The sequence below is a fragment of the Eptatretus burgeri genome, chromosome 2, assembly GCF_056783735.1.
Source record: "Eptatretus burgeri isolate ZD-2024b chromosome 2, Ebu_testis_v1, whole genome shotgun sequence".
In the NCBI taxonomy this organism is placed as follows: Eukaryota; Metazoa; Chordata; class Myxini; order Myxiniformes; family Myxinidae; genus Eptatretus; species Eptatretus burgeri.
The window spans coordinates 21,668,181-21,694,797 of NC_140962.1; the positions used below are offsets into that span (position 1 = coordinate 21,668,181).

Below are 26,617 nucleotides of genomic sequence, written 5' to 3' on the forward strand. Positions count from 1 at the left end.
GAGCACTTCCAGTTGGCCCATCTGTTCTTCGTTCAACACCCACAAGCGATTATTTCAATACATGCCTGTGGGATTGATGATATCAGAGTTCACACAATCCCCAACCCAATCAGATCTACTGATTGTAGCTGATATGTTGATGGTGGGGGAGGAAGACATTTGAGTTATTGAAAGTTCATGGAAAACGAAACAGGTGACATGTCATTGGATTAAAAACTTTTTATAAAACACACTGTACAGTATTATTATTATTGTTTGTTGGAGATCTAGGGCTTCCAAATATTGCTGAGGTTCGGAGCAGCAACATGTCCAGTCTTGCGACCGGGACGGAATCTAAGCTGAAGCTCAATCAGACATCAAGTGTTTGAAAATAGGAAACACTCAACATCAGTGGCAATGATGGACTCCATGGCTTTGCTCAGTACAGTAATTGAAAATAAGCTCATTGGTCAGTAGTTGATATGTGATTTATTTTTGTGCTGTTCAGATTGTGGAAGGGAGTGATGCTTGCTCACTGTCTTGCAGAAGAGAGGTGGCCAAAGGATGAGGATAGACTGAATGGAGCAGATAACAGAGAAATATGAACAGCAGAGCAAGATTTGAGAACATGGCAACCCATGATGCGATCTGGGTGGGTCGCCGAATAAGGGTAAACACTCCTTCATACTTCATGACAGGTCATTTTGCAAAATGAGCATGTTTTTTTTTTGTTGTTGTTGGCACTCCCTTCCTCGTCTTACATTTATGTATAAAATTTTTCCATGAGCTTTTATCAGAAAAATATGTTTGCGGATGTCCTAATCCTTTCTGTGAAGTGAGCAAAGTCCTTTTGTGGGCCCATGGTTGGCTGTGAAATATTGTAATTTTACTATTACTATGACGGTGTTGAAAAGTAATGCCTCCCATTATTTTTCTCCAAAACAGGTAGATATTCAAATGAAATCAAAAAGACAGATACTAACATCAATCTTGATTCTACCATGGTGCATATTTATTTCTCAACATTATCACCACTGTGGTCCATACCTTTCCGCCAATAATCAAGTAGTTTTGTGATGCCATCACGATAGGAATGCGTGTCCTGCAGACTTAACCAGTGCTTCACAGTGGCCTTAACATCATGGTCAGAAGAAAAAAATGCTCCTCCCGCAGGTGTTCCTTAAATTTGGGGAAAAATGAAAATCTGACGGGGCCAAGTCTGGGCTCATGATCCTTTGTGGTAGAACTCCATTGACCGTCTATTACTCTTAGGATCATATTGGTGTACCCAACTGTCATCTCCAACACTACATAATTCACAGAACTAACAGCGTGTTGCCCTCAACCATCTTTACGAATGTTGCAGACACATCACATGTCAGAATCACGAAACATAGTGGGGGGAAGAACCAATGTGAGGACTGCACTTTATTTGAATATTCGTACCAGTTTTAGAGAGAGAAAAAAAAAAAGAGAGAATATGAGGCATTACTTTTCAGCACACCCTCATACTTTAACAGCCCCAAGTAAAGATTACTTTCTCTGTATGTGCAACAATAATTGACACATATCCAATTTCCATTTTGATATGAATGGATAATGACATTCAGACTCCAAGACAAGGTTTGAATATTGAATATGCTGAACTAATGTCATCTTTTCTGGTTGCTCTCAGATCACTTTCGGTACCCTGTTATGACAAAGCAGTACCCTGGACGCTGTCTTACCGTCACTATTAATTTGAACTCAAATTGTGCTGCACAGCTTTTGCATTTTTACCTAAATGAGTTAAAAAAAATTTTTTTGCAATATTACCTTTAATTTCTGGAACATACAATATGTAGAAGCATAGCACACATTTCATGTACAGTTGTTTTTTTTTTTTTTAAAAAGTAAAAAAAATAAAAATAAATTGCTTATTAAAGCACTGAAAATGTTGATTGTGTTGCACGGGAACAATGGTTACCCATCCATCCAAATACTTCATTGTCTTTCCTTAGGCACAAGCAATATTTGAAGGGATCAATCATTGTACAGAAGGACAGGATAGGACAGTCAATAACGCATTGGATACAGGACAAAAGGCAGGCAGAAGAGGTTCACATTCGGGATCCCCGCTCCTGCAAAATCTGAAAGAAATGGCAGGGATTGGTTAACGTACAAAGAAAAAGAAAAAGCAGCAATTAACACAAATGATGGAAGGACCAATATATGGGGCAGTTAAGAATGGAGACCTTGGCCTTGCCGCTGGGTTCATGGTGAAGACCATTTGTGACTGTGCTGAGCTCTCGTGACACGACACAGAGGAATTCGTCACATGGAGAACACACCAGCTGCAGACCAGGAGGGATGTGGAAATGTAAAAGAAATTTTTTTTTTTTTCCAAATGGCTGTCAGGTCATGAAAAAGATTGGCATCAGAGATGAGAAATCAATAAAAATTGCAGAAGAGAAATTTTTCACCTTCATGTATACGACACAAACACCCCAGAATTTTGGTTTTATAAAGTTCATCTTTCAAAGTTAAACTCGATCTTACTCAAGAGTGATTAAAGGGATTCCACATGTACAGAAGCACAAAAGAGGTTGTACTATTTTTTCAAAATGTTACAAAAAAACAAACATCTCACCCGTGTCTGAAGAAATCGGTTCAGTTTGGCATGTTTCATATGAAATAGGCAAAGCCTAGAAATGAATGAAACCCTTTAAAAACCCAATCTTTGGAACTCATGAGAATTTAGATTTAAACATGGTGTATTAAAAAGGTTCTTCTTAATTTTTGACTAAGAGGAAGGAAGGACAAATCCAAATATTGAAGCGGCTTCAACGTTAAAAAAAAAAAGTTTCCTTGCACTTACTGCACAATTTGAATAAAATTCAGGCACCACCTCCAAACCTGAGGTTATCAACTGACTGGTCCTGAAGAGTTCCAGGTTTGGCTCTCTTCCATGCAAAGTCAAACAATCAGTGATGCATCATTTATTGCAACAAAACTATCATAAAGTTATAGTCAAGGAACTTTCATTCTCACCACAAATGGTTAACCCCACTGAGGGAATGTTACGTGACCAGCCTTCGGCAATCCAGGAAATTGTCCTAAGCTCAAGATCAAACTCTACAATCAATCTCCTTCCTAAAAGTGATGGCGGCACCTTGTGAAGTCCATCTCTGGAGGATGGTGCCCTTTTATCACTTTCTTCACCTCCAATGGCACCCTACACATCCCATGTATCCCACACATCATAACTCAGTGTATGCCTCCAAATCTCATGTACCCCACACATCCCACCCAGTCTGGTTGGTATAATATAAGGATACAAGGAAATAAGACACAGGTGGAAGTCATTCAGCCCATCACGCCTGCACGACATCAACACCATACTAATTTATCAACACAAGATCCAAAGAAAATGCAAAAAAATATATATTTTTTGTGTTTTTTTTTTGTTTATTTATTTTAAGTTTTTGTAGTTTTCTTTTTTGTTGTTGTTGTATTTTGTATTTTTTGTAAATATATATATATATATATACATCTATTTTTCTTCCTCTCAGGGGAGGGGGCATGGGCTTGGTTCAAGAGCAAGTTTTGGGTCGCTGATGACCGCGAGATTCGAAGGTTGTAATCACATTAATATATAATCATTGGGCAATTATTTTCTTTCATTTGAAACTCAAAATATGCTAAAATTAACTTTTCAGTCAAAACTTTTGTCAGTGATCGAAAAACAGACCGGAATTTACCGAAGATGCTATGACGTCACGTTCTCCAAAAACTTCGTGAACATTCGGAAACAGCGTGTGAACAATGGCGAGATGCGAATCAGAGAGTGATTTCAGCAGCGATGAAATTGAGTGTTTTCATTCCGATATTGCCAAGGACGAGTCGGAGGATGATGGGAATTTATACTATGGAGTTTCTGGCCCTGAGCCATATAAATTTGAGCCACTTGCAAGTGCCAGAAAACAGCCTATTTCGTGTACAAGTGGCAGGACTGACTGCCCGGCAGTTCACACTGACAGATTGGTTTGTAGATTTTCATTTTCTTGTTCGATACATAAAATAATGTAAAGTTTGATTCGTCTGTGACTTGATATAATAATTTTTAACCCTCGAGTCACTCAAGAGTCAGAAAGAGAATGAATCAATAATGGACCCAAATATATTATACACCATAGTTTTGGCGTTGAAGTCTTTCTGACAGCTGAGCTTGACCCCAGCAAAAGTGAACAGTGAGAACAAACCCCGACTTTCAAGAGACTGTTGTGGCATATAAATACCAAAACATGTTTAGCCTCATTGGGGAGTATTCTACCAAATTTAGAAAAAAAAAAGTGGGAAATTGATATGAAATAGCCCACTTTGCTGATGCTGTTAAAAAAAGTAATTTAAATCAACAATAAGTTGATTTATTGAGGAATTTTTTCATGATTGTGTTTTTCAGAAAGTTTATTTATGTGTTTTTCCATGTACTCTTTAAGAATACATTTAAAGGTTTTTCTCACTTAAACTCAACTATTGATTCTGTGACAGAGCAGTATCTGGAGAACTTGTCAACCAACAACTCATATTCACAGAGTGGTGATCAGATGTGTTTGTGCCTTCGTAATCCTCAACTGTGAAATTTTCACCACAAATGACAAGTCTATCCAAAGGGTCCTCTTTATCCTTTTTCTTTGGGGGAAAATTCACCCATTTTGTTTGTAAAAATCTTATCCACTGCCGGTGAATGTTGGATTCCTTCGGGAATAGGTGGGAGCAATTACCCATTTTCTTTGGGGGAAAATTCGCCCATTTTGTTTGTACAAATCTTATCCACTGCCGGCGAATGTTTGATTCCTTCGGGAATCAGTGGGAGCGATTACCCGTTTTCCAGCCATTTTCGCAAAACATGACAACACACGTACGAGGCATGATGTACAAACATCCAAATAACTTGGTTCTACAATAATTCAAAATAAAAAAAGGATAATATAGACAGTTGCAAGCTCAAAAAAGCGAAAGAACGGCCCGCTGAACTGGACACTTCAATGAGCGAGTGAGCATCCGCTTTGTTTTGGAGAACGTGACGTCACCATCCATATATGGCACACCGCTGTTTTTTTCAACAGCCTTCAAGAAATAACAAATTCGGAGTTAAATTTCATCAATTTTCCCAATAGTTAGGCAACCACAAAAGTTTGCAGTGAACTATTTTATGCACATATAATCATATTGATAAATTTTCAGAACATGTTTGGCGACCCACAACCTGCTCTTTAAAAACATACATCAACCACACAACACCCCTTTATGAGACCACCACCAACAGCACTCCTTACACATGCACACAATCACCCAACAATGCTCAAACTACCTACCGTAAAAGTCATATCAACATCCCCACACCCCTCTATCTCCATAACTTCTAGGTACCGATCTAATTCTAATTTAAACTAATGTACTTTTTCTGCTGCCACTACCTTTCCAGGGAGGCCATTTCATGCATTAACTACTCTCCGAGTGAAAGTCCCCTGCCTTACGAATGTCTTAAATCTCCTCTTCTTCACTCTCAAGCTATGGCCCCTCGTCCCATCACTGTCTACTCTGTTGAATAACTCATCTTCACTTATTTTATCTAAACCTTTCATTATCTTAAACATCTCCATCATATCTAATCGTAACCACCTCCTTTCTCGTGAACAAAACCCTGTCTCCTTCAGCCACTCCTCATGGCTGAGTCTAGCTCGGCCTGGAATCAATCTGGTAGCCCTGCGCTGAACCCTCTCCATGGCATCTATGTCCTTCTGGAACTGTGGTCTGCCTGCCAACTGCCGGAAAAGTCTGCCAACATCCCTGTACCCCTCCATCTCCATAACTTCCAGGTACCTATCCAATTCCAATTTAAACTTACCTGCTATTTTTGCTGTGGTGGAGATTTCCAACCAGCAAAAATGAAAACCCTTTATAATTTAACAGATCGTTTGTTATACAAAAACACATACATGTGGAAAGAAGAGCTTGTCTCAAGAGTCCAAGCAGATCTCTGCCTTTGAGCCAGAATACATGGCCTTTTATACAATTGGGAAATCGTGAGGGGTCAGAACATCACAGAGGACTTGGTTAATCGATACCAGACTACAAGAAAGCTTTGTTTGCACACATTGTCCTTTAAGCAAAGAGGAAACAATCTTGTGCATAATTAAAGCAGATAGTGCTGTGAAAGAATGTGTGTCTTCCTTCAGGGCATGTATGCACAGAAAACCTTCATTTACTTTCGGTAATGATAAGCATTTATCTCAACATGCAGATGGAGTATCTGGTTTGCACAGCTTTTGCAGAACAATTAGTGGTCCATGACCTCTTCAGTTCGATGAGACTCCTGTTTGATAAGAGGACAATGGGAAAACAGAGTTCATGTTTGTACAACTTTGCAATTGAATGGGAGACCAGAGTTAATGAGACTAATGCCTTTGGGGCCTAGACTCTCCGGTGTCACCAAAGTAGTTCTCCCCAATTTGCGAACCAAGTGAAAGGGAGAAGATTACATTGCTACATATTTAACTAACATACGATATCTGTTCGTTTATAAAACAACCTTCAGTATGCAATGATCCATTATCAAGTATATTTTAAAGTAACAAAAACATAACAGATGGGTACATATTTCTTTTAACCAAGCATGGACTAACAACATGATCCCTTATCAGGCTCAGATGAACTTGGGCCATGATGGGGATTATATATTCGTTGTTATTATAATCATATGGTTTGAAAGTCATCTGGTTTGAAATATTTGCTTTGAATGTACAGTGATGGTGTTGAGCATTTTACTGGTACACTCAGGAGAACACATTTCTCAACAATGACAAAGGCAATTAATCAATGATCCTCAGGTTTGAAATGGGACAGGTATATCAGTTTATAGGGAATTAAAAAGACCACAGTATAATGAAACTAGAACGGGCACTCATAGAGCGCATACCTTCGCCGCCACTACTTTTTTTGTTCTTGGTACGAGTGTGGGGAACTGGTTTCATATGAATGGTCTTATGACACAAACCACATATCTATAATGTCATGACCCCCCCCCGACTTTCGGGGGCTACGGACTTGACAACAATCAACTCACGTCGTTTTGGCGAGTCTTCACTCGCAAGCTCGGTGAATACAACGTTTCAACAAGAGAAGGTAATCTCGTTTGATGCTGGTTTCATGCAAATCGAATAAGAATTGACTGAGTTATGCCGAAAACCACATATTTTTCAAGGGCGTGACCCCCCCCCCCGACATTTTACCCCAACTGGTGACATGTGTTATGACGTCATTGTGTCACAAGATTGGGCATTAAATTCTGAACATTTTGGTGCTGGGTTCATGTAAAGCAGACAAGAATTGACCGCGTTATGACAAAAAAACGCATATTTTTCAAGGTCGTGACCCCCCCTGACCTTTGACCCCTAACCGGTAACAAGAGTATGGGCGTCATTGTGTCATATTGCATATCACAAGATGAGGCGTTGAATTCTGAACATTTTGGCGTTAGTTGCATGCAAATTGAATAAAAATTGACCGTGTTATCGTAAAAAGACGATTTTGACCTTTTCGTGACCTTGACCTTGACCTTTGACCCGAACGATCCCAAAATCTAATCGAATGCTTCCTGGCTAATAACCAATCATCCCACCAAATTTCATGCAATTCGGTTTAATACTTTTTGAGTTATACGAATCACAAGATTACAAATAAATAAATACACGCCGACCAAAACATAACCTTTCGCAGAATGCGAAGGTAATGAGATTCTATTTCATTTACTCATGGCCTGTCAGTATTGATTCTGCAAATTAATGAGCTTTGACCTTATCATTGTGAGAGACCTGATAAGCATAATTATCCTGCAGACAATTGAAATTTTTTTATCTCAATTCAGCACATACAAACTATTCTTTTCAGTGGTTTTAGCCTATAGTTTACAACAGATTTTATACTTCCATATGCTTTAAAAGCAAAAATAAAGAGAAATGAGAACATAATTTGTGGACCAAGAACACTAATCTCAATATGAAAAATATTTGTTTTAGTGTGATTAATACAGAAACACTGGTACTTTGCAATAGTCATGTGATCCATAGAGCTTTCGATTACTAAAATGTCCATGCTCATATTTCACAAGATGGACTTAATTATTTTACTTCCACATTGCTGCACACAACCTTTCCAGGGAGGCCATTTCATGCATTAACTACTCTCTGAGTAAAAGTCCCCTGCCTTGCTGCCATTTCAACTCTCCTCTTCTTCACTCTCAGGCTATGGCCCCTGGTCCTATCACTGTCTACTCTGTTGAATAATTTATCTGCATTTATTTTATCGACACCTTTCATGATCTTAAACATCTCTATCACATCTCCTCATAACCACCTCCTTTCTAGTGCACAAAGCCCTGTCTCCTTCAGCCGCTCCTCACAGCTTAGTCTAGATAAGCCCGGAATCAATCGAGTAGCCTTGCACTGAACCGTCTCTATGGCATCCATGTCCTTCCTGAATTGTGGTGACCAAAACTGCATGTAAAATGGTAATGAATAATATTATTACCTGCTCAAATTTCCATCCATCAGACATGGTAGAGACCATTTGGGTCAGCTCATCTTCCTGGCATTGGAGCACCCGATAGACATGTTTCGCATTCCCCTGAAGGAAGGAAAGAAAAAGTTTTGAAAGGTAAACAACGTAGAACCCGAGAAACATATTTAGAGAATTTGAACATGTTCCCCAAAGACCTGACCTTTGCTGCATTCGCATCTCTCTCTCTGATTCGTTCCTTGACAAGGCAGATGAGATCAGTGATGTTATAAAATTCTGCCTCTTCCAACACTCCTGCCAGCACAAGTAAATAAATCAATTTAAAGGTTTGCCCATTTTAAAACATACAAACTCATTACAAACGAGAAGGGCACTCAGTAGCACGCACACCTCCACCCCATAATGCCTGATCCACGAGAACATATCTGGCCCAATAAATCTTTGAGATACCGTGCTATATAACATTTTTGAACCCCATCTCTCAACGGTGAAGAATCACTTAAAAAATTATAGTAGTCGGATCCGGATTCGGATCTTCATCAAAATCTAAATCAGTTTGTCCTCGTCACACACCGAACCTGTCCACAAAATTTCATCCCGATCCGTCTACAACTTTTTGAGATATCCTGCACACAAACTGCTAAACCTTCACCCTTCGGTGGCGGAGGTGATAAAATATAGTCTGGCATTTGTTCAACCACCAGATTATTGGTCAATGGTAAATCTGGTTAAAAGTACATTTTCTCATGAAACAGGAATGTGCTGTCAGTGTTAATTAAATCCTCACCCAACAACTCTACTCATCTATGTCCATTTCTCTCACCCAAAAATAACTTCAAACGAGAACGGTACTCGGTAGATCACATGCAGTCATGGCCAAAAATATTGGCACCCTTGCCCTTTTTTCGAATAATGCACCACTTCTTCCAGAACATTGTTTAAATAAAAAGAATCTTTTGGTATCCACATATATATTTATTTGGTTTGCAGTGGAACAAAACAAAAAAAAGCTGAAAAAAAATTACGAAATATTAGCTTATTCCTCACAGCAATCCTAAAATGGCCTGGACAATATTATTGGCAACTTTTAGAAGTTGTGAGAAAAAAAAAATAGATTTCAAGGAGGTGATTCTCCTTTACTTTGGAATTGAACTCACCTGTGGTGAGTTGCACATGACCGTTTTTACAGCCATTTTTCCCTGCTGTGCAGGGGTTTGGCTTTTTCTTGAGGCAATGTTTTATGGCCGGATGCCCTTCCTGACGCCAACCCTGGTCGCCTCTTACGACACACAGGGATATGGTACACCTATTCTAACCAGGGCATACACCGGGACCAGTACACTGGCACTCATTTCGCCGACCTCGGAAGGATGACAGGCTGAGTCAACCCCCTGGTGTTAATTCAGCAGCCAACGGGGCTTGAACTCAGGACCCTGGGATCCCAAGCCATGTGGTGAGTTGCATGTGCCTGCAATATAAAAATCACTCAGAATTCAACCAGTTTGAACAGAGCAAAGGAGTCATTCTGCTATTTTGTGTCACTGTGTACCACAGTGAGCATGCTGAAAAAAAAGAGAAATGTCTGAGGTCAGATTGTAGCCAATTATGGACAATCTCAAGGCAACAAGTCCATCTCCAGAGACCCTGATGTTCCTGTGACCACCATACGCAATGCTATCAGCAAATTTAAGGCCCATGGCACTGTAGCCAACCTCCCTGGGCGTAGCCGCAAAAGAAAACTTGATCGAAGATTGCAGCGAAGGATTGTTCGCATCGTGGAGAAAGCACCTCAATCAACTGCCAAACAGATTCAAGCTGATCTTCAAACACAAGGTACGAGAGTTTCAACTTGCACTGTCCGCCGCAAACTCAACGAAAGGGGGTTCTATTGTAGAAGATCCAGGAGGACCCCACTGCTGAGAGAGAGACAAAAGAAAGCCCGACTGGAGTTTGCCAAAACACCTATACAAGCCAACTTCAGGAAGAATGTCCTACTGACATACGAGACTAAATTAGAGCTTTTGGGAAAAGCACATCATCTCCATGTTTGCAGAAAACAAAACGAAGCTTTCCAAGAAAAGAACACCTTCCCCACATTCCAACATGGAGGAGGTTCCGTGATGTTTTGGGGTTGCAGTGCTGCCTCTGGCACTGGGTGCCTTGAATGTGTGCATGGCATCATGAAATCAGAAGATTACCAAGGCATTTTGGAGCACAATGTTCAACCCAGTGTCAGAAAGCTGGATCTCCGTCGAAGGTCATGAGTCTTGCAGCAGGACAATGACCCCAAACACATTTCAAAAAGCACCCAGGAGTGGTTCAATACAAAACGCTGGACTGTTCTGAAGTGGCCAGCAATATGTCCAGATGTAAACCCCATTGAACACCTGTGGGGAGATATGAAAACAGCAGTTGGGAGAAGGCATCCTTCAAATCTGGGAGAACTGGAGCAGTATGCACAAGAAGAATGGGCCAAACTGCCAGTGGAGAGGTGGAGGAAGTTCATTCATGGTTATAGGAATCACTTCACTGCAGTTATTTTGTCCAAAGGCTGTGCTACCAAATATTAATTTGAGGGTGTCAATAATTGTCATTGCTGTTTCTTTTTATTTTCTGATTTAAAATGGGTTTACCAAAATGGGTAAAATATGTTTCAGCATGGGTTTACCAAAGGTTGTTCCTGTTTAACAAATATTTTAGAGATCTATGAAGCAGTGTCTGGGTGGATGAGGGAAAGGCAGTGGACATAGTATATCTCGACATTAAGAAGGCATTTCGTAAGGTACCACATCGGAGGTTGTGAGCCAAAGTGAGGGTTTGTGGCGTGGCTGGTCAGGTAGCTAATTGAATTGCAAACTGGCTAATGGTTAGGAAGCAGAGTAGCTGTGAGTGGAAGGATGTCCTGCTGTGAGGGTGTAAGTAGCGGGGTACCTCAGGGATCAGTACTCAAGGCCATTACTATTCATTATTTACATCAACGATTTGGATAGTGGGGTAAAGAGTAAGCTTTCCAAATTTGCTGATGATACAAAGCTTGGAGGTGAGGTGGATAGCAGAGGGGGTGGTGATCAGATTCAGGAAAGTATTGATACTTGCATCGATTGGGCAAAAGATTGACAGATGGAATTTAACCTGAGCAAGTGTAAAGTGTTGGGGATGGGAAAGAACAATGAAAATAAAGATTACAGGATGCAAGGAGTAATTTTGGAGCGTGTCATACAGGAGAAGGATCTGGGGGTGGCAATAGATATGGGAGGTTAGCAGGCAGCACAATGCCAGGCAGTGATACAGTGGGGAGAACAAGTATTTGATACACTGCCGATTTTGCAGGTTTTCCCACTTACTAAGCACGTAGAGATCTGTAATTTTATCATAGGTACACTTCAACCGTGAAAGATGGAATCTAAAACAAAAATCCTGAAAATCACATTGTATGATTTTTAAATAATTAATTTGCATTTCATTGCATGAAAAAAGTATTTGATCATCTACCAACCAGTAAGAATTCCGGTTCTCACAGACCTGTTAGTTTTGTCTTTAAGAAGCCCTCCCATTCTCCACTCATTACCTGTATTAACTGCACCTGTTTGAACTCATTATCTGCATAAAAGACAGCTGTCCACACTCAATCAATCAGACTCCAACCTCTCCACAATGGACAAGACCAGAGAGCTGTCTAAGGACATCAGGGACAAAATTGTAGACTTGCACAAGGCTGGGATGAGCTACAGGACAATAGGCAAGCAGCTTGGTGAGAAGGCAACAACTGTTGGCACAATTATTAGAAAATGGAAGAAGTTCAAGATAACAGTCAATCTCCCTCGGTCTGGGGCTCCATGCAAGATCTCACCTCATGGAGCCTCAATGATCATGAGAAAGGTGAGGGATCAGCCCAGAACTACATGGCAGGACCTGGTCAATGAACTGAAGAGAGCTGGGACCACAGTATCAAAGAAAACCATAAGTAACACACTACGCCGTTATCTATCTATAATTCCAGCAGTGTGTGTGTGTGTGTGTGTGTGTGTGTGTGTGTGTGTGTGTGTGTGTGTGTGTGTGTGTGTGTGTGTGTGTGTGTGTGTGTGTGTGTGTGTGTGTGTGTGTGTGTGTGTGTGTGTGTGTGTGTGTGTGTGTGTGTGTGTGTGTGTGTGTGTGTGTGTGTGAGATCGCTGTTTCTCGACAACCTCTGGTCCGATCTAATTGAAACTTGCCAGGTATATTGCTGGGGACCTGAGGATGTGCCTTTTCAAGGTTTGATATAATCGGACAAGTGCTTCCCAAGTTATGGCCATTTATTTACCAAACCAATGGGAAGACACGTTGTTGCGTGGGCGTGGCAGATGGGGAAGGGAAGCACAGCCACGTTCCCCATTACGGGTTACAACGTACGGGCTTCCAGAGAGTGATGACTTCGTGTATTCTAATAATTTCTCGATTTCATATGCGCATTTATAGATAAACAGAATGGCCCAATTTAAGATCGTTTTCATATTAGACGGTGTATAAATTTCGGGAACATCAGAGTGCTGGTATGTTCCGTACCAGGAAGTAAATTTTTTCTCCCTCTTCTCTTCTCTTTTTGTTTTTCCTTGCCACGACATTGCGAAAAGGTAAAATATGTTGGCGCTAATTGAATAATTGGGTATTAAAAATAAATTGCGAATAATATCGAACTTCCGCGTCACGCACGTACGGGCACGTGAGAGCGAAGAAACGGCTTGTGTGGTTTGTTTATTTATTTATTATTATTATTTTTTTTTTTTTACGGGCACGTACTGGTGGATTAAAATCCTGCAGTGCACGCAAGGTCCCTCTGCTCAAGCCAGCGCATGTCCAGGCCCGTCTGAAGTTTGCCAATGACCATCTGCATGATCCAGAGGAGGAATGGGAGGTCATTTGGTCTGATGAGACCAAAATAGAGCTTTTTGGTTTAAACTCCACTCGCCATGTTTGGAGGAAGAAGAAGGATGAGTACAACCCCAAGAACACCATCCCAACCGTGAAGCATGGAGGTGGAAACATCATTCTTTGGGGATGCTTTTCTGCAAAGGGGACAGGACGACTGCACCGTATTGAGGGGAGGATGGATGGGGCCATGTATCGTGAGATCTTGGCCAACAACCTCCTTCCCTCAACAAGAGCATTGAAGATGGGGCGTGGTTGGGTCTTCCAGCATGACAACGACCCGAAACACAGCCAGGGCAACTAAGGAGTGGCTCCGTAAGAAGCATCTCAAGGTCCTGGAGTGGCCTCGCCAGTCACCAGACTTGAACCCAATAGAAAATCTTTGGAGGGAGCTGAAAGTCTGTGTTGCCCAGCGACAGCCCCGAAACCTGAAGGATCTGGAGAAGATCTGTATGGAGGAGTGGGCCAAAATCCCTGCTGCAGTCTGTGCAAACCTGGTTAAGAATTACAGGAAACGTCTGATCTCTGAAATTGCAACAAAGGTTTCTGTACCAGATATTAAGTTCTGTTTTTCTGATGTATCAAATACTTATTTCATGCAATAAAATGCAAATTAATTATTTTAAAATCATACAATGTGATTTTCAGGATTTTTGTTTTAGATTCTGTCTTTCACAGTTGAAGTGTACCTATGATAAAAATTACAGACCTCTACGTGCTTTGTTAGTGGGAAAACCTGCAAAATCGGCAGTGTATCAAATACTTGTTCTCCCCACTGTAGGTAAAGCAAATAGGGTTTTAGGCTGTATTTGGAGGGGGGTCATTTATAAATCAAAAGAGGTGGTGTTAACATTGTACAGGAAATTAGTGAGGGCCACATCTAGAATATTGTGTACAGTTTTGGTCACCACAGTTCCGGAAGGACATAGATGACATAGAGAGGGTTCAGCGCAGGGCTACTAGATCGATTCAGGGTTGAGCTCGACTCAGCTATGAGGAGTGGCTGAAGGAGACAGGGCTTCATACGCAAGAAAGGAGGCGGTTATGAGATATGATTAAGATGTTTAAGAGAATGAAAGGTAGAGATAAATTAAATGCAGATCAAGTATTCAACAGAGGAGACAGTGGTAGGACCAGGGGCCATAGCCTGGGAGTCAAGAAGAGGAGAGTTAAGACGGTAGTAAGGCAGGGGACTTTTACTCAGAGTAGTTAATGCATGGAATGGTCTCCCTGGAAAGATAGTGGCAGCAGAAAGAAAAAGTAGATAAGTTTCAAGTAGAATTAGATAGGTACCTGGAAGTAATGGAGATAGAGGGGAACAAGGATGTTGACAGGACTTTTAGGAAGTTTGAGCATTGATGGGTGATTGTGTGAATGCTTATGGAGTGCTGTTGGTGGGGGTCTTGTCAAGGGGTGTTGTGTGGTTGACGTGTGTTTTTAACCAAGCCCATGCCCCTTCCCCAGAGGGGAAGAAGAAAAAGAGAAAAAAAATACAAAAACTTAAATACACAAACAATAATAATAAATAAATAAACAAACAAACAAACAAACAAACAAATAAACCAACAAACAAATTTAATTAATATTTTTAAAATTTGCATTTTCTTCCTTGGATCTTGTGTATATAGTCCTGGGGCTGATTCCAAAATTTTGAGTTTAGCTGCACCCCCCTGCCAACATAGGTTTGATGGTTCTTTCATGTTATATCGTCTATAGACATCTGATTTCAAAACATTACCCCTTTCAAAAAGTGTCCAAATGACCCATTGCAAGCCATTTCATATAGTGATACGTTTTGGCAAAACCTGACATTTTTTACAGTATTGAGTATTGTAGCATTCGTATTGGACAATATTGTTGGCTTCAGGAAGCATTTTGTATTGTGCTGAGGCATTGTAACTTTACTAAACCTGCATGGACGTTTATCGAAACCCTGAAAAGCATGTTTATTTCTGAATAATACACATATTAACCCTATTTTACATGGGGGGGGGGCATATTTGTTTTCTGCCTATACCGTCGCGACGGTTAGAGGTATGACTTTGAAACTTGGTGACGTTTATCCTCTGTCATTTCTAAAAACGTGTACCAAATTTGGGAGCAATTTGTCTTGGGGGGGGGGGGTTCTTACTCTAAAACTTACCTACTAAAAACACGGAATTTCGCCAAAATTAATTATTCTTGACGTCAGAATTAGCTCATTGTTGAGGCAAAATTAAAATGAGTTCATTTTTATAAAATAAGCATGTGGCAGTAGCAACTGGCCAAGTTTCAGGTTTCTAGCACATTCCCATGCCATTTCAGACCCGGTGTAAAATAAGGTTAAAAGACCTATGGACGAAGCAAAATCTTACCTGATAAGAAAAACTGGATTCATATGAATTATTCAATGTTCTATTCGTCATCTGTCTCATCGTCGGATTCCAGTGGATCAACGATAGTTTCTTTGGAATTCCCGCCCTGGTCAGGCTTGCATCTCCATGCTCTGGTGCAACTTAGTTGATTCTGTATACAGGTGCACCTCCGGTCAGCACAACGCAGACACCGGCAGCTAACACATTCCATAACAGACGTCGGGGCAGGAGAAACATCTAACCATTTGATGGCGATCTCGTTCCCAGCTACATCTCAGCCATGAACGTGTGGAGTGGGTACATGTGGGCAGTTCTCGAGACATCTTCTCCAAATGGCAGCCTGGTAATTGGCATGACATAGGTGGAACTCAGCTGCATTTTGACAGGGCGGAAGTCTGCATGGGTCTGTGGTATGCGCGCCAAACATCTCATGCCTCAGTTCGTTGACTCCACTGTGCTGCTTCTTCCCATACAGGGCGCAGCTGGCCTCTTCTCCTCTGGCGAGTTCTGCTACTGACAGACTGAAAGACTGCCCAATGCTGTTCATAGTGGCTCTAAATTCATTTTCGATCTTTAGAAGTTTGAGTCCTGACAGCTTTCTGTGCCCAGTGAAGGTACTGGTCGAGTCACAGCCACTGAAGGCATGGTAACCTGGGAGAGCAGAGCAGATATCGCGTCCCAGGGTATGTGCCATTGCTGTAAGATCAAGGTAGCGGGTCCGCTGTTGTGTGCCGGTGCGAAAGATGAGCTGCGAGCTAATACGATGGCAGACTGAAAGGGCAATGAGTGCAACATCACTGTCTGGGGACTTGATGATCACAGCAGGAGCACCGTGATCAGCTGCATGGGCTGCGTGAAGCAAAAGCCTGGTGTCTGCCTCTTCGTGTGTGCATCTCAGTTCAGCCACTTCTGCCTTCAGGACTTCTGTTAGTTGGTCATTGGCCTTCAACCTGAAGCACCTCTCTCCAACTGTCACGAACAGTGCTTGTTGGTCCAGCTGCGCAGCATACTCTGGCTTGGACCACTCATTCAGGAGGAATTCTGTCAGGGCACATTTGAAGGATCCACTCATCAGAGACTTGTTCAGCTGCTGGTCAATCTTCTGTGTTCCTGTGCGGATCTTGGTTTTGAGGCTCTCCATACCAGCATCGCTTCTCAGGTTGCGCTCCGTGATCTTAATGGATATATCAGGGTATGTGTCAACTACCCAGTCTTTGCGCGCACCAGCTGGATAACCAGATGTGATGGTGTTGAAGAGTGAAGAGGCCAGTTGTGAGTATGTCATGTTTGGTGCCGTTTTTGCTGAATGGATGATGGCCATTGCGTCAAGCACCCAGGTAGCATCCAGGGGGATACTTGTCAGCGGTTGCACATTGTCTTCTAGTGCTCTGAGCAATTTAGCCTTGACTGTCTTCACTGGACTTCCATCTGGTGTGGCAATTGAGAGTGGGAGCAGTCCAAGTGGGTAACTCAGAAGCTTCTCCATAGATAGTTCACGGCTTTGACCAATCACAAGGAGACGGCCAAACAAGTCTCTTGTTGACTTCAGGACGCTGGCGTGCGATGTGTCATGCCCCAGTCTCTTCTTCTTCATGGATGTGAACGTCTTCAGCTGCAGTTGTGGTAGAGTAGCGTAGAAGTGTTTGGTTCCATCTTTCCCTAATCTGTCTGCTGCAAATGTCCTCAGTGATCCTACGCCTCTTTGACGAGCAATCAAAAGGTCTCGCTTTACATCTTCGGTTGCCACGTGTCCAGAAGCCAAATGGCACAGCTGCTCATCAGATTGGAAAGGGTTTATCCAGTTCTCAATACATGCTGTGATACTCTGCACCGAATGCAATTCACACTGAATAAGCACCAGACACCATTTGCAACAGTCAACATCAAGAAATATACTAGAATGCGAATTTCTATAATAGTTTATGATGTTAGTGACAAAACATTGTATTTTGTCATAATTTTAACAAAATTTTGATAATTTTCGCACAATTATTGTTTACCATTTTCACACAATCTTTACATTATTTTCGCACAATTTCTAGCGAAAATATCTCCGAAAACAAAATCAAACACCTGGATTTGTATTTAATGTGTCTATGTGCACTCTGAGCAAACCTAAAGGCCCAGTCACACCTTGACGTTTTAGCCAGCTTATGCCGATTTTTGGAAAATTTGTCGAAAACGCTGGTACACGTCAAATACATTATGGGTAAGTTTTGATAACATTGAGAGCACGCTGAAAAACACTGCCATACGTCGCTGTACGTTGGCTTTAAACGTTGTACTTTTCGGTTGTCCTCAAATTTTCCATGCTTGAAATTTTAAGACTTATGCCAGTGTATGACTCACACGTTCCGCATAACGCTGCCCATTAGTTGTAGGCATGTCACGCGATCGTTGACACGTCGACACACGTTACTTCTGAGTTACTCATAAGTCGAAACACGTCGAGGTAATGTTGAGCGTACCCGAAACTTATTTTTAACCTATGAGTTAAGTGTTGTACTCACGTTACGCGATCGGTGACACACAGACACACGTTACGTGTAAGATGTTCATAAGTCGAAACACATCAAGGTAATGGTTAGCGTCAGTGTTCCAGACTCCCTGTTTTTTTTTTTTGGGGGTTTTTTTTTTTCTTCCTTCCTTCGGTATGATGGTGATTTTGACACTTCGATTTCTAGTGCGGTTATAATATAATATAATTAATAGGCTGCCGCTCAACGATTTAAATCATAACCGCACTGTACACTGAACACCGTCATACCGAAGAAAAAAAAAAACCGGGAGTCTGGAACACTGACGCTAACCATTACCTTGACGCGTTTCGACTTATGAGCACCTTACAAGTAACGTGTGTCGATGTGTGTCAACGATCGCATATCGTGCGTACAACTTATTCCCATCGCATGCGGAGCGTGTGTCATACGGCAAGTACGTCGTAAAATTTTCAACATGTTCAAAATTACAAGACGTACTCCACATACTACGATGTATGATAGCGTACTTTAGCGTTCTATTCACGCATACCAAACTTACCCATACCGTATTCGACTTGCGCCAGCGTTTCAGACACATTTTTCAGAGGTCGGCATACGCTGGCAAGATCGCCAAGGTGTGACTGCGATGTTGACACTTCCATTTCTGTGGCGGTTATGATTTGAATCGTTGTGCGGCAGCCTTTTCATAACCTACACCACGTCATCGTCGGCGATGCGTGCAGCGTGCTATGCATAAGTTAGACTATCGTTGGGCATAGGTTGTGAAGGCCGACAACAGGTTCAGCATTCGTTGGTATAAGTTATCTATAACACAACGAAACGTTCTGTGTCCGTTACTAATACGTTATGCATAAGACCAAGTCGTTATGAATACGTCCGAATCTTTAAAAAAAAAAACATCAAAAGTTCAACGTAAGCCAGCGTTTTATATACATTTTAATACGTTGCCATTGCTGGCTAAAACGTCAAGGTGTGACTGGGCCTTAACTGCAATGTCATATGCCCACCCATCCCTAGCACAAAAAACCTATTTTAGCGGTAAAGCGGTATACCTGGTATCAAAAATGCCCCCAAAAACTTCGAATGGACACTTTTTAGAAGGGGTAATGTTTTAAAATCATCACCTTATAGATCAATAAACAAGAAAAACACATAAAACCTATGTTGGCAGGGGGGGTGCAGTAAACTTTCATTTTAGGCCCCTTCTGAGAATCAGCCCCAGGACAAATATAAATTAGTATGGTATTCACACAGGCATGATGGGCTAAATGGCATCCACCTGTGTTAGATTTCCTTGTATAAAAGGATATCTTAAGTTCTGAATCAAAAACAAAGGTGCTGTAATATTAACAGTGAAATAAAGAATTGTGGAGACCAAATACTTTTGTCAATTTAAACTTATTTTAAGAGAAAATTGTGAGTTATTTGAAAAAAGTGCAAGGGTGCCAATATTTTTGGCCACGACAGTGTCTCCGCCAGGTTGAACAGTTTACGTTTTGTATCCCACTGAAAGGCCGGATCTGAATCCGGACCTGAAGCAAAATCTAATCAACTTGCTCGTCATCTAACAAACTCATCCACCTAGTTTTGTCATAATCAATCCACAACTTTTTGAAATACGATATATATTGTGTTTAGCCATTTTTGAACTCTCATGATATATACTGTCGTACTCAATGGTGAAGACTCACTTTAAAAAAAAATTCTAGTAGCTGAATCCAGATTTTCACCAAAATCGAATCAATTCTTCCTGATCACACACCCAACCTGTTCACTAAAGTCCATCCCAATCCATCCACAACCTTTTGAGATATCCTATTCACAGAAAGAGATAAACAGATAAATAAACGGAGACAGACAGACAGGCATGAAAACATAACCTCTATTCATCTTTGGTGATGGAGGTAATTAAAAGAAAGTCCAAATCAAGTGAGAATATTACAATTATAAACTGGAAGGGCAATTGGTAGAGCGCATACCTCCACCATGTAATGCCTGATCCACAAGAACATATCGGGCCCAATACATGTTTGAAATATAATGCTAGATATCATTTTTTGAGCCCTATCTCTCAATGGTGAAGAATCACTTTAAAATCCGAGTAGTCGGAACAAGATCTTCATCAAAATCTAATTAATTTGTCGTGGTCACACACCCAACCTGTCCACAACTTTTTGAGATATCATGCTATAAATCGGTTTCGCCCTATTTCTCAATGGTGAAGAATCACTGAAAAAATCATCAGATCCGGGTCCGGATCTTCATCAAAATTTAATCATTTCTTCCAAGTCACACACCCAACCGGTCCACAAAATTTCATCCGGATCAGTCCACAAGTTTTTGAGATATTGCGCTACATATATTTTTTTCCCAATCTCTCAATGGTGACGAATCGCTTAAAAAAAATTCTAGTAGTCAGATCCAGATCCGCATCTTAACCAAAATCTAATCGGATTGCCCTTGTCACACATTCAACCTGCCCACAAAATTTAATCCGGATCCGTCGACAAATTTTTGAGATATCCTGTACACAGACAGACAGAAAGAAAGGGGTGAAAACATAACCTCCTCCACCTTCGCTGGCGGAGGTAATAATTTCCGCTTATTACTTGGATGACACGCAAGTACTTGCATGAAGAAGTGTACATCGGTTTTTCACGTTTTGTGTTCAGAAACAAATCGGCACGTGTGGGCTGTAATCGTTTCGTTGATATCATGCTTTCCTTAAAACCAGGGCCAAAGGATAAGTCACGTTATTTTGGGGGGTTTCTTGTACAACGATTTAACTTTAAAAAACACAAAAAAAAACATCTGAATAAATGCATTGTTTGTGACCTCCACCACCAAAGGTGAAGGAGGTTATGTTTTCACCCCTGTCTGTCTGCTGTCTGTCTATCTGCAGGATATCTCAAAAAGTTGTGGACGGATTCACAAACGAAGAAGAAAAAGATTGTGCCTGTCGTCCTCTATTGTTGTCAATCTGGTACAATGCAGGCGTGTTTCGGGGTGCACTTTGGCCATTTATTGTACAAATACAAAAGGCTCTACATTGACAGCGACCACTTGCACAACTATTAAGTCAATCTAAGTAAAATGGAAAAATAGTCTTAATTGTGAAGGCAAACGTCACTTTGCGTCGGCAGACAGGTAAAACAATGGATGGAATCAACAGGACGTTCTACGGAAGTATGCCAACTACCATTCTGCCCACAGCGCTGAGCACACTTCAATCGAGGTTCTATTACATCATTGCCAAGCCAATCTATGATGCTATTAAAAGCAGCTCATATTCAAACTTACACTTCTTCAAAGGCCCAATTATTCCAACATTCTCGTGGGGTCGGGTGGAGAAAGTTTTTGGCCCGAATGCTTCACAAACTGGCTTTTCTGGCATGATTTATTTATTTCCTGGCATGACCAGGAATTTGATATTTGTTCATTGAGTAGGTGATGACTTCCCTACTCTTCATGAAAGACATCATGAGATAGTCAACATCTTGTAACTCTTAAATTCAACCACATACGACACTTTGTGTCGGCCGAAGGGAAGGCCGGCCAACTTTGTGATGCAACATCCTGCCTGCAAAGCTCCAATCAAACGGATTATTGGAAGAACTAATTTGTCAGGTAGAACTTGGACCAGACAGCTCAAGGGTGAGTATACAACCTCTATAAGCAGGTCAAGTTAATGAGGAACAACTTGCAATGTAACACACACACACACACACACACACACACACACACACACACACACACACACACACACACACACACACACACACACACACACACACACACACACACACACACACACACACACACACACACACACACCGCAATTGCAAGATGGAACAGACTTTAAAATAAGGTACAGTTGGGCCTGGAAAAAACCAATAACAGTTAGATTTGTTTAGTAGAATGGAAACTGCAGTCACATTATCCACACATTCAAAACTACACTTTTTTTTTTTTTCTAATTAGTCTTACCCCAAAGGGGTTGTGAGACTACCCCAACATGTCTGTCTGTCTGTCTGTCTGTCTGTCTGTCTGTATCCACGTCGACATATTTTTGCTTTAATATATTTTTTTTCTGCAACGGCTTTTCCGACTATTGAAACTTTAAACATAGGAGGGACCTCCCCATGGAGAATATTTTATTAATAATTCTGATGTCATCGGTCACATGGTATGGCAGCCATATTGAATTGAAGGGAAAAAAAATTGGACATCTCCAAAAACGCCAAAATAAAATAAAATAAAATGACATACATCAACATCTCCCCAAAGGGTATATAGCACGATAACGATGATGTCATCGTTGAAGTGGTACTCCAGGCATAATTGTTCAAATCAAAATCCTTCTCCAAAAAATCTGAAACTTCATACATTTAATCGACCAACCAATGTGAGAAAAGAATAACATTTACGATGCCATTTTTTCACGTGGTCTGGTGGTCATATTGAATTGAAAATAAGTGTATTAAAAACAAACAAAAGAGGATGATTGTGGGTATATGGGCCACATTAGTAGTGCGTTTGGTTAATGATGGTATTTTTGTTCAGAATGAGCATGCGAGGTGAGACTATGTGCTCTACCAAGTGCTGTTCTAGTTATATTTTGAATCCTTCATTCCCTGTTCAGGGAAGTGGAAGATAACCACATTGTTCAAACTCAGAATGCAGAACTATGGGCCATCATCTTTACTTTGCAAATGCATACTGTGAACCTTTAGTGACCATCCACATTGTCATACTCTCAGGTACCAGATAACAGGTCTATTTGCTGAAACATGGACAAACATTGTTTGAATCCTTGTGAAGTACCTGATCATATACACTATATGGGGGAATTTTGACTTTTTCCCCTTTTTCCTTGTGTAACACCATACATTGCATATCCCGCCTCCATTTATACTTTGTTTCTCTTTTCTTTCACACCCTCCAAACAAAGACATCCTCTTTTTCTCCCTTCTCCCTTCTCCCTTCCTCTTGAAAATTAAACCCACCTCACTCTCCTGACCAAATGATAGCACGCACACACAAGCACTCGTTTCTGTAACCATTCTCCATGTCCATGATGTATTTTCGAGTCATGCTTTGAACGACTGCTCTGTAGCAGACAGACATTCTCACCTTCTTCTGGAAGACCCCTGTTGATTATGAGCTGTCCGTGCCGCAGGTAATTGAGAATTGGACTGAAGTAGGTGGGGTCTCGATCGATTAAGTAAGCTCCCGATTGGTCCTGCCAAAAGTAGGGATATGGCGAAATTACACATGTGCGTAGTTTACATTCCAACAGCAAAACTTTCAACAATCACTAGGTGATAAACTTAACACACAAATGTACGTTACAAACTAGAGAGTTCATAGAATACCTTACCCGGTGAAATTTTGAGAAAAGGGACATGGGGAGGGTCTTTTCAACTATCGTTTTGCATTTCTGAGCACAAGCACAAGTAGCCATTTTGTCAGAATCTCGCTGTTCCTCTACCTTTGGAGCATGCAGCAAATGTTATTGGTCGAGACGACGTAAAGTTTTGCTCAAGTACTATGAAACTGATGGTTTATGGAAATGCAAACAAGGAGATTTGTGTTCTACAGGGTTCAAATATATAATTCAATTGAAATGAAATAAAGGCTTTGAAGGTTGTAGGAAAAAAAACAAACAAACAAAAACATTTATTCAGAAGTTTACGCCGTTGATGCACTTTTTACACGTTACATTACCTCTTCATGCCTGATCATGTTCTTCATAACGTCCTGAAAAACTAAGTTTCCTATTTGGAATTATTTTATATTTTGTTTGACTGCCAGACAGGCAGACAGAGAAAATAATTATCTTATTCCTCGCTAAGCATGCGCACTTGGGACGACATTCCGGACAATTTGCCAAATTCAGAGTCAAAGTTCTGCTAAACAGTACGTTTCTTCAGATTAGTGTTCCACATTGTCCAAAGTATAAAATTCTCTTGGAATTAAATGGTTCCTCCATCATAGACTGACGTCCGTCAGACGGACAGGGTGAACCAATTGCTTAACCCCACTGTGCTATTCACATGGGGCAATGCATATTATGTCCTCCTATAGTGTTACGAATCTGGCAGCCATGAGCACTCAACATTCAGGTCCCTATAGAACAGTTATATCGGTAAGTGTGTGTTTATAGTTAGGGCCCCCTACATGTGTCTAACGGGAATTACATGTGTGCGCTGCGGAATTTTGTTTACAACAAATCTCCTTCACTTCACACACCGACACCATTGCCCACGTGTGTTCGGCCACGTACTTGGATGGAGATTTCCATCGCCTCAGACCGGGACTCCACCCAGGAAGGCAGGGGCGTGCTCCTTGTCCAATCACGCCACAGAGAGTGACTTTCCAACGGCACCTCGGCCAATGGGGTTGAGATGGCCACAGAGAGCGAATTTCCCACGATGCCCCATCCAATGAGGGTGGAGAGCGCCTCAGACGGCGATTTGCTCACCCCAGAGGAAAAAGGAATATAAAGGAATGCCAGGCTGGTCGTGGTCATGGTCATGGTGAGGTCGTGGAGTCATAGTCATCTCTGATCTTCTCCTTGGTCTTGGTCGATTGGTGCATGGCCGGTTGGAGAGTGCGGTACCTGGTGCTTGGAGCGGCATCGTGTTGTGGGTTCGAGTCCCGCCGAGCCGGATCGTCGAAGACCACACGAGGTAGACAGGATCAAGCACAGGTTCTGGTCTCCAGCTCACCTTCCCTCGAGCTGGAAGCCTTCAATAAAGACCTGACGGGGTCCATTTCTGTGTGTGTGTGTGTGTGTCTGTGTGTGGGCCCATCTTTAAGTAGCAACTGTATAAGTGCTTGTGTATAAATTTCCATTCATTTTATAGTCGTGATAGCTCTGCTCTTTGTGTGTTCCCTTCCCCCCATTGCAAAATAAATATCCCCTCTTGTTGAATGTACCAGCTCGTTTCTGTGTTTCTATCATTGGTTTGCTGCGCTGCAAACGGGAACTAGGAGACCTCATTGCTGCCGAAATCGTGCAATCGGCCCGGAAAGATTCTGGTACTCTCCGCTCGGGGTACGGCTCGGTAACGGCCCGGATCGCGCAGATCCTGCCGAGGGTGAATTTCACCGGTAGTTTGGACGACGTGGGTATTTAGGTAAATTGAAATTGGCAATCGACCCTATCCCACGTGGTCGACCTATTGGTGATCTTCGGTCCGATAAGGGACCCGTCGGCTCCGGAGTTATCCGGGGTGACGGCCTATAAATTCTGGGTGTTCGGTGGAGCCGACTCTACTGCTCCATCTAGCGGTCGTGCTTGTCGCCGATACCCGGCCCACAACAATATTACTTGATCTGCAACGTTTCCAATCAGTGTCATTACGTCATGCTGCCGGAGATACAAAATTGCAGCAAGAATGGTCGTGTGTGTGTGTGTGTGTGTGCAATGGCAACGATGTAAAAAATCCATCCATGGTAAGCTTGCATGGCTCCTGCCCTGTGAAACAACAATAATTCGTACTATCAAGAGTATATGAAGTACCAGCACGACCATAACGGGTTCAATTATTCCAACCTTATGGGAAGTTTCACCCTAGTCTTTCACGAACAGGCTGGCCAAGCCCAACCAAGCCAAGCTCTTCACCCAAGACACCATTGGATCTTTTACCCACCCTCACTTACAAGTGCTTGCAGACGGGACAGCCGGCTTTAGGTTCTCGGTGGGAGGGCACACCTTGTGATGCGACTCCCTTGACGGCGAAGCATACTCAGATACCAAAAACAAATATGTCATTAATAAATTTAATTAATTAATTAAATAAATAAATAAATCGGGTGTGATGAACTACCTGTTGCCCACCTACCGAGCCGTGACAGTCGGAGTAACAATAGTATGGGTAATACAAACATCGCACGAATTTGAGCTTCGCCTGCACGACAATCCCTCCATAACGTGAACAGTCCATCGGGGGAGAAATGGGGGGAGGGGGGGGGGGAAGGGGTAGCGAAGCATCTGCCCAAAGAATCCGTTATCGTGAACGCCGCGCACCTTGTCCGAATCAAGATCGGGATCTTCTTGGCACAACCGCGAAAGGAAAGACTTGGGGTCTCGGCAAAGAGTCCCTCTGGTCGTCACGAAGCAGGTCCCACCGACGTTAAGTCGAACCCAGCGGGAGCCACACACCAGGCACTCCGCCAGATGCCGCGGCATCGTCTCTGCCATAATGGGCATGCGGCATCGATTGTTATCCTTCCTCATTTTCTTCATCTATTGTCGACGCCATCAATTGTCAAATCAAAACGATCTGGATAATAACTTCGTCTGTGATAAAA

The 26,617-nt window shown here is 41.8% G+C and overlaps 2 protein-coding genes and 1 long non-coding RNA gene across 3 annotated transcripts; 1 reads left to right on the forward strand and 2 right to left on the reverse strand.

Annotated features, from left to right (window-relative positions):
- LOC147031563 (uncharacterized) lies at positions 1-1,860 on the forward strand. Its single transcript, XR_015053568.1, has 2 exons — positions 1-193; positions 526-1,860. It is a non-coding gene; the product is annotated as an uncharacterized LOC147031563 (long non-coding RNA).
- On the reverse strand, positions 1,390-26,617 carry LOC147031564 (BTB/POZ domain-containing protein KCTD5-like). The gene is made up of 6 exons (XM_085865295.1): positions 26,334-26,617; positions 23,432-23,540; positions 8,741-8,832; positions 8,551-8,646; positions 2,214-2,312; positions 1,390-2,108 (listed from the first exon to the last, which is right to left on the reverse strand). The coding sequence occupies exons 1-6, from the start codon at positions 26,550-26,552 to the stop codon at positions 2,079-2,081; spliced, it is 645 nt and encodes a 214-aa protein (XP_085721421.1). The 5' UTR covers positions 26,553-26,617; the 3' UTR covers positions 1,390-2,078.
- On the reverse strand, positions 12,312-23,425 carry LOC147031565 (uncharacterized). Its single transcript, XM_085865281.1, has 2 exons — positions 16,040-23,425; positions 12,312-15,948 (listed from the first exon to the last, which is right to left on the reverse strand). The coding sequence occupies exon 1, from the start codon at positions 17,389-17,391 to the stop codon at positions 16,072-16,074; it is 1,320 nt and encodes a 439-aa protein (XP_085721407.1). The 5' UTR covers positions 17,392-23,425; the 3' UTR covers positions 12,312-15,948; positions 16,040-16,071.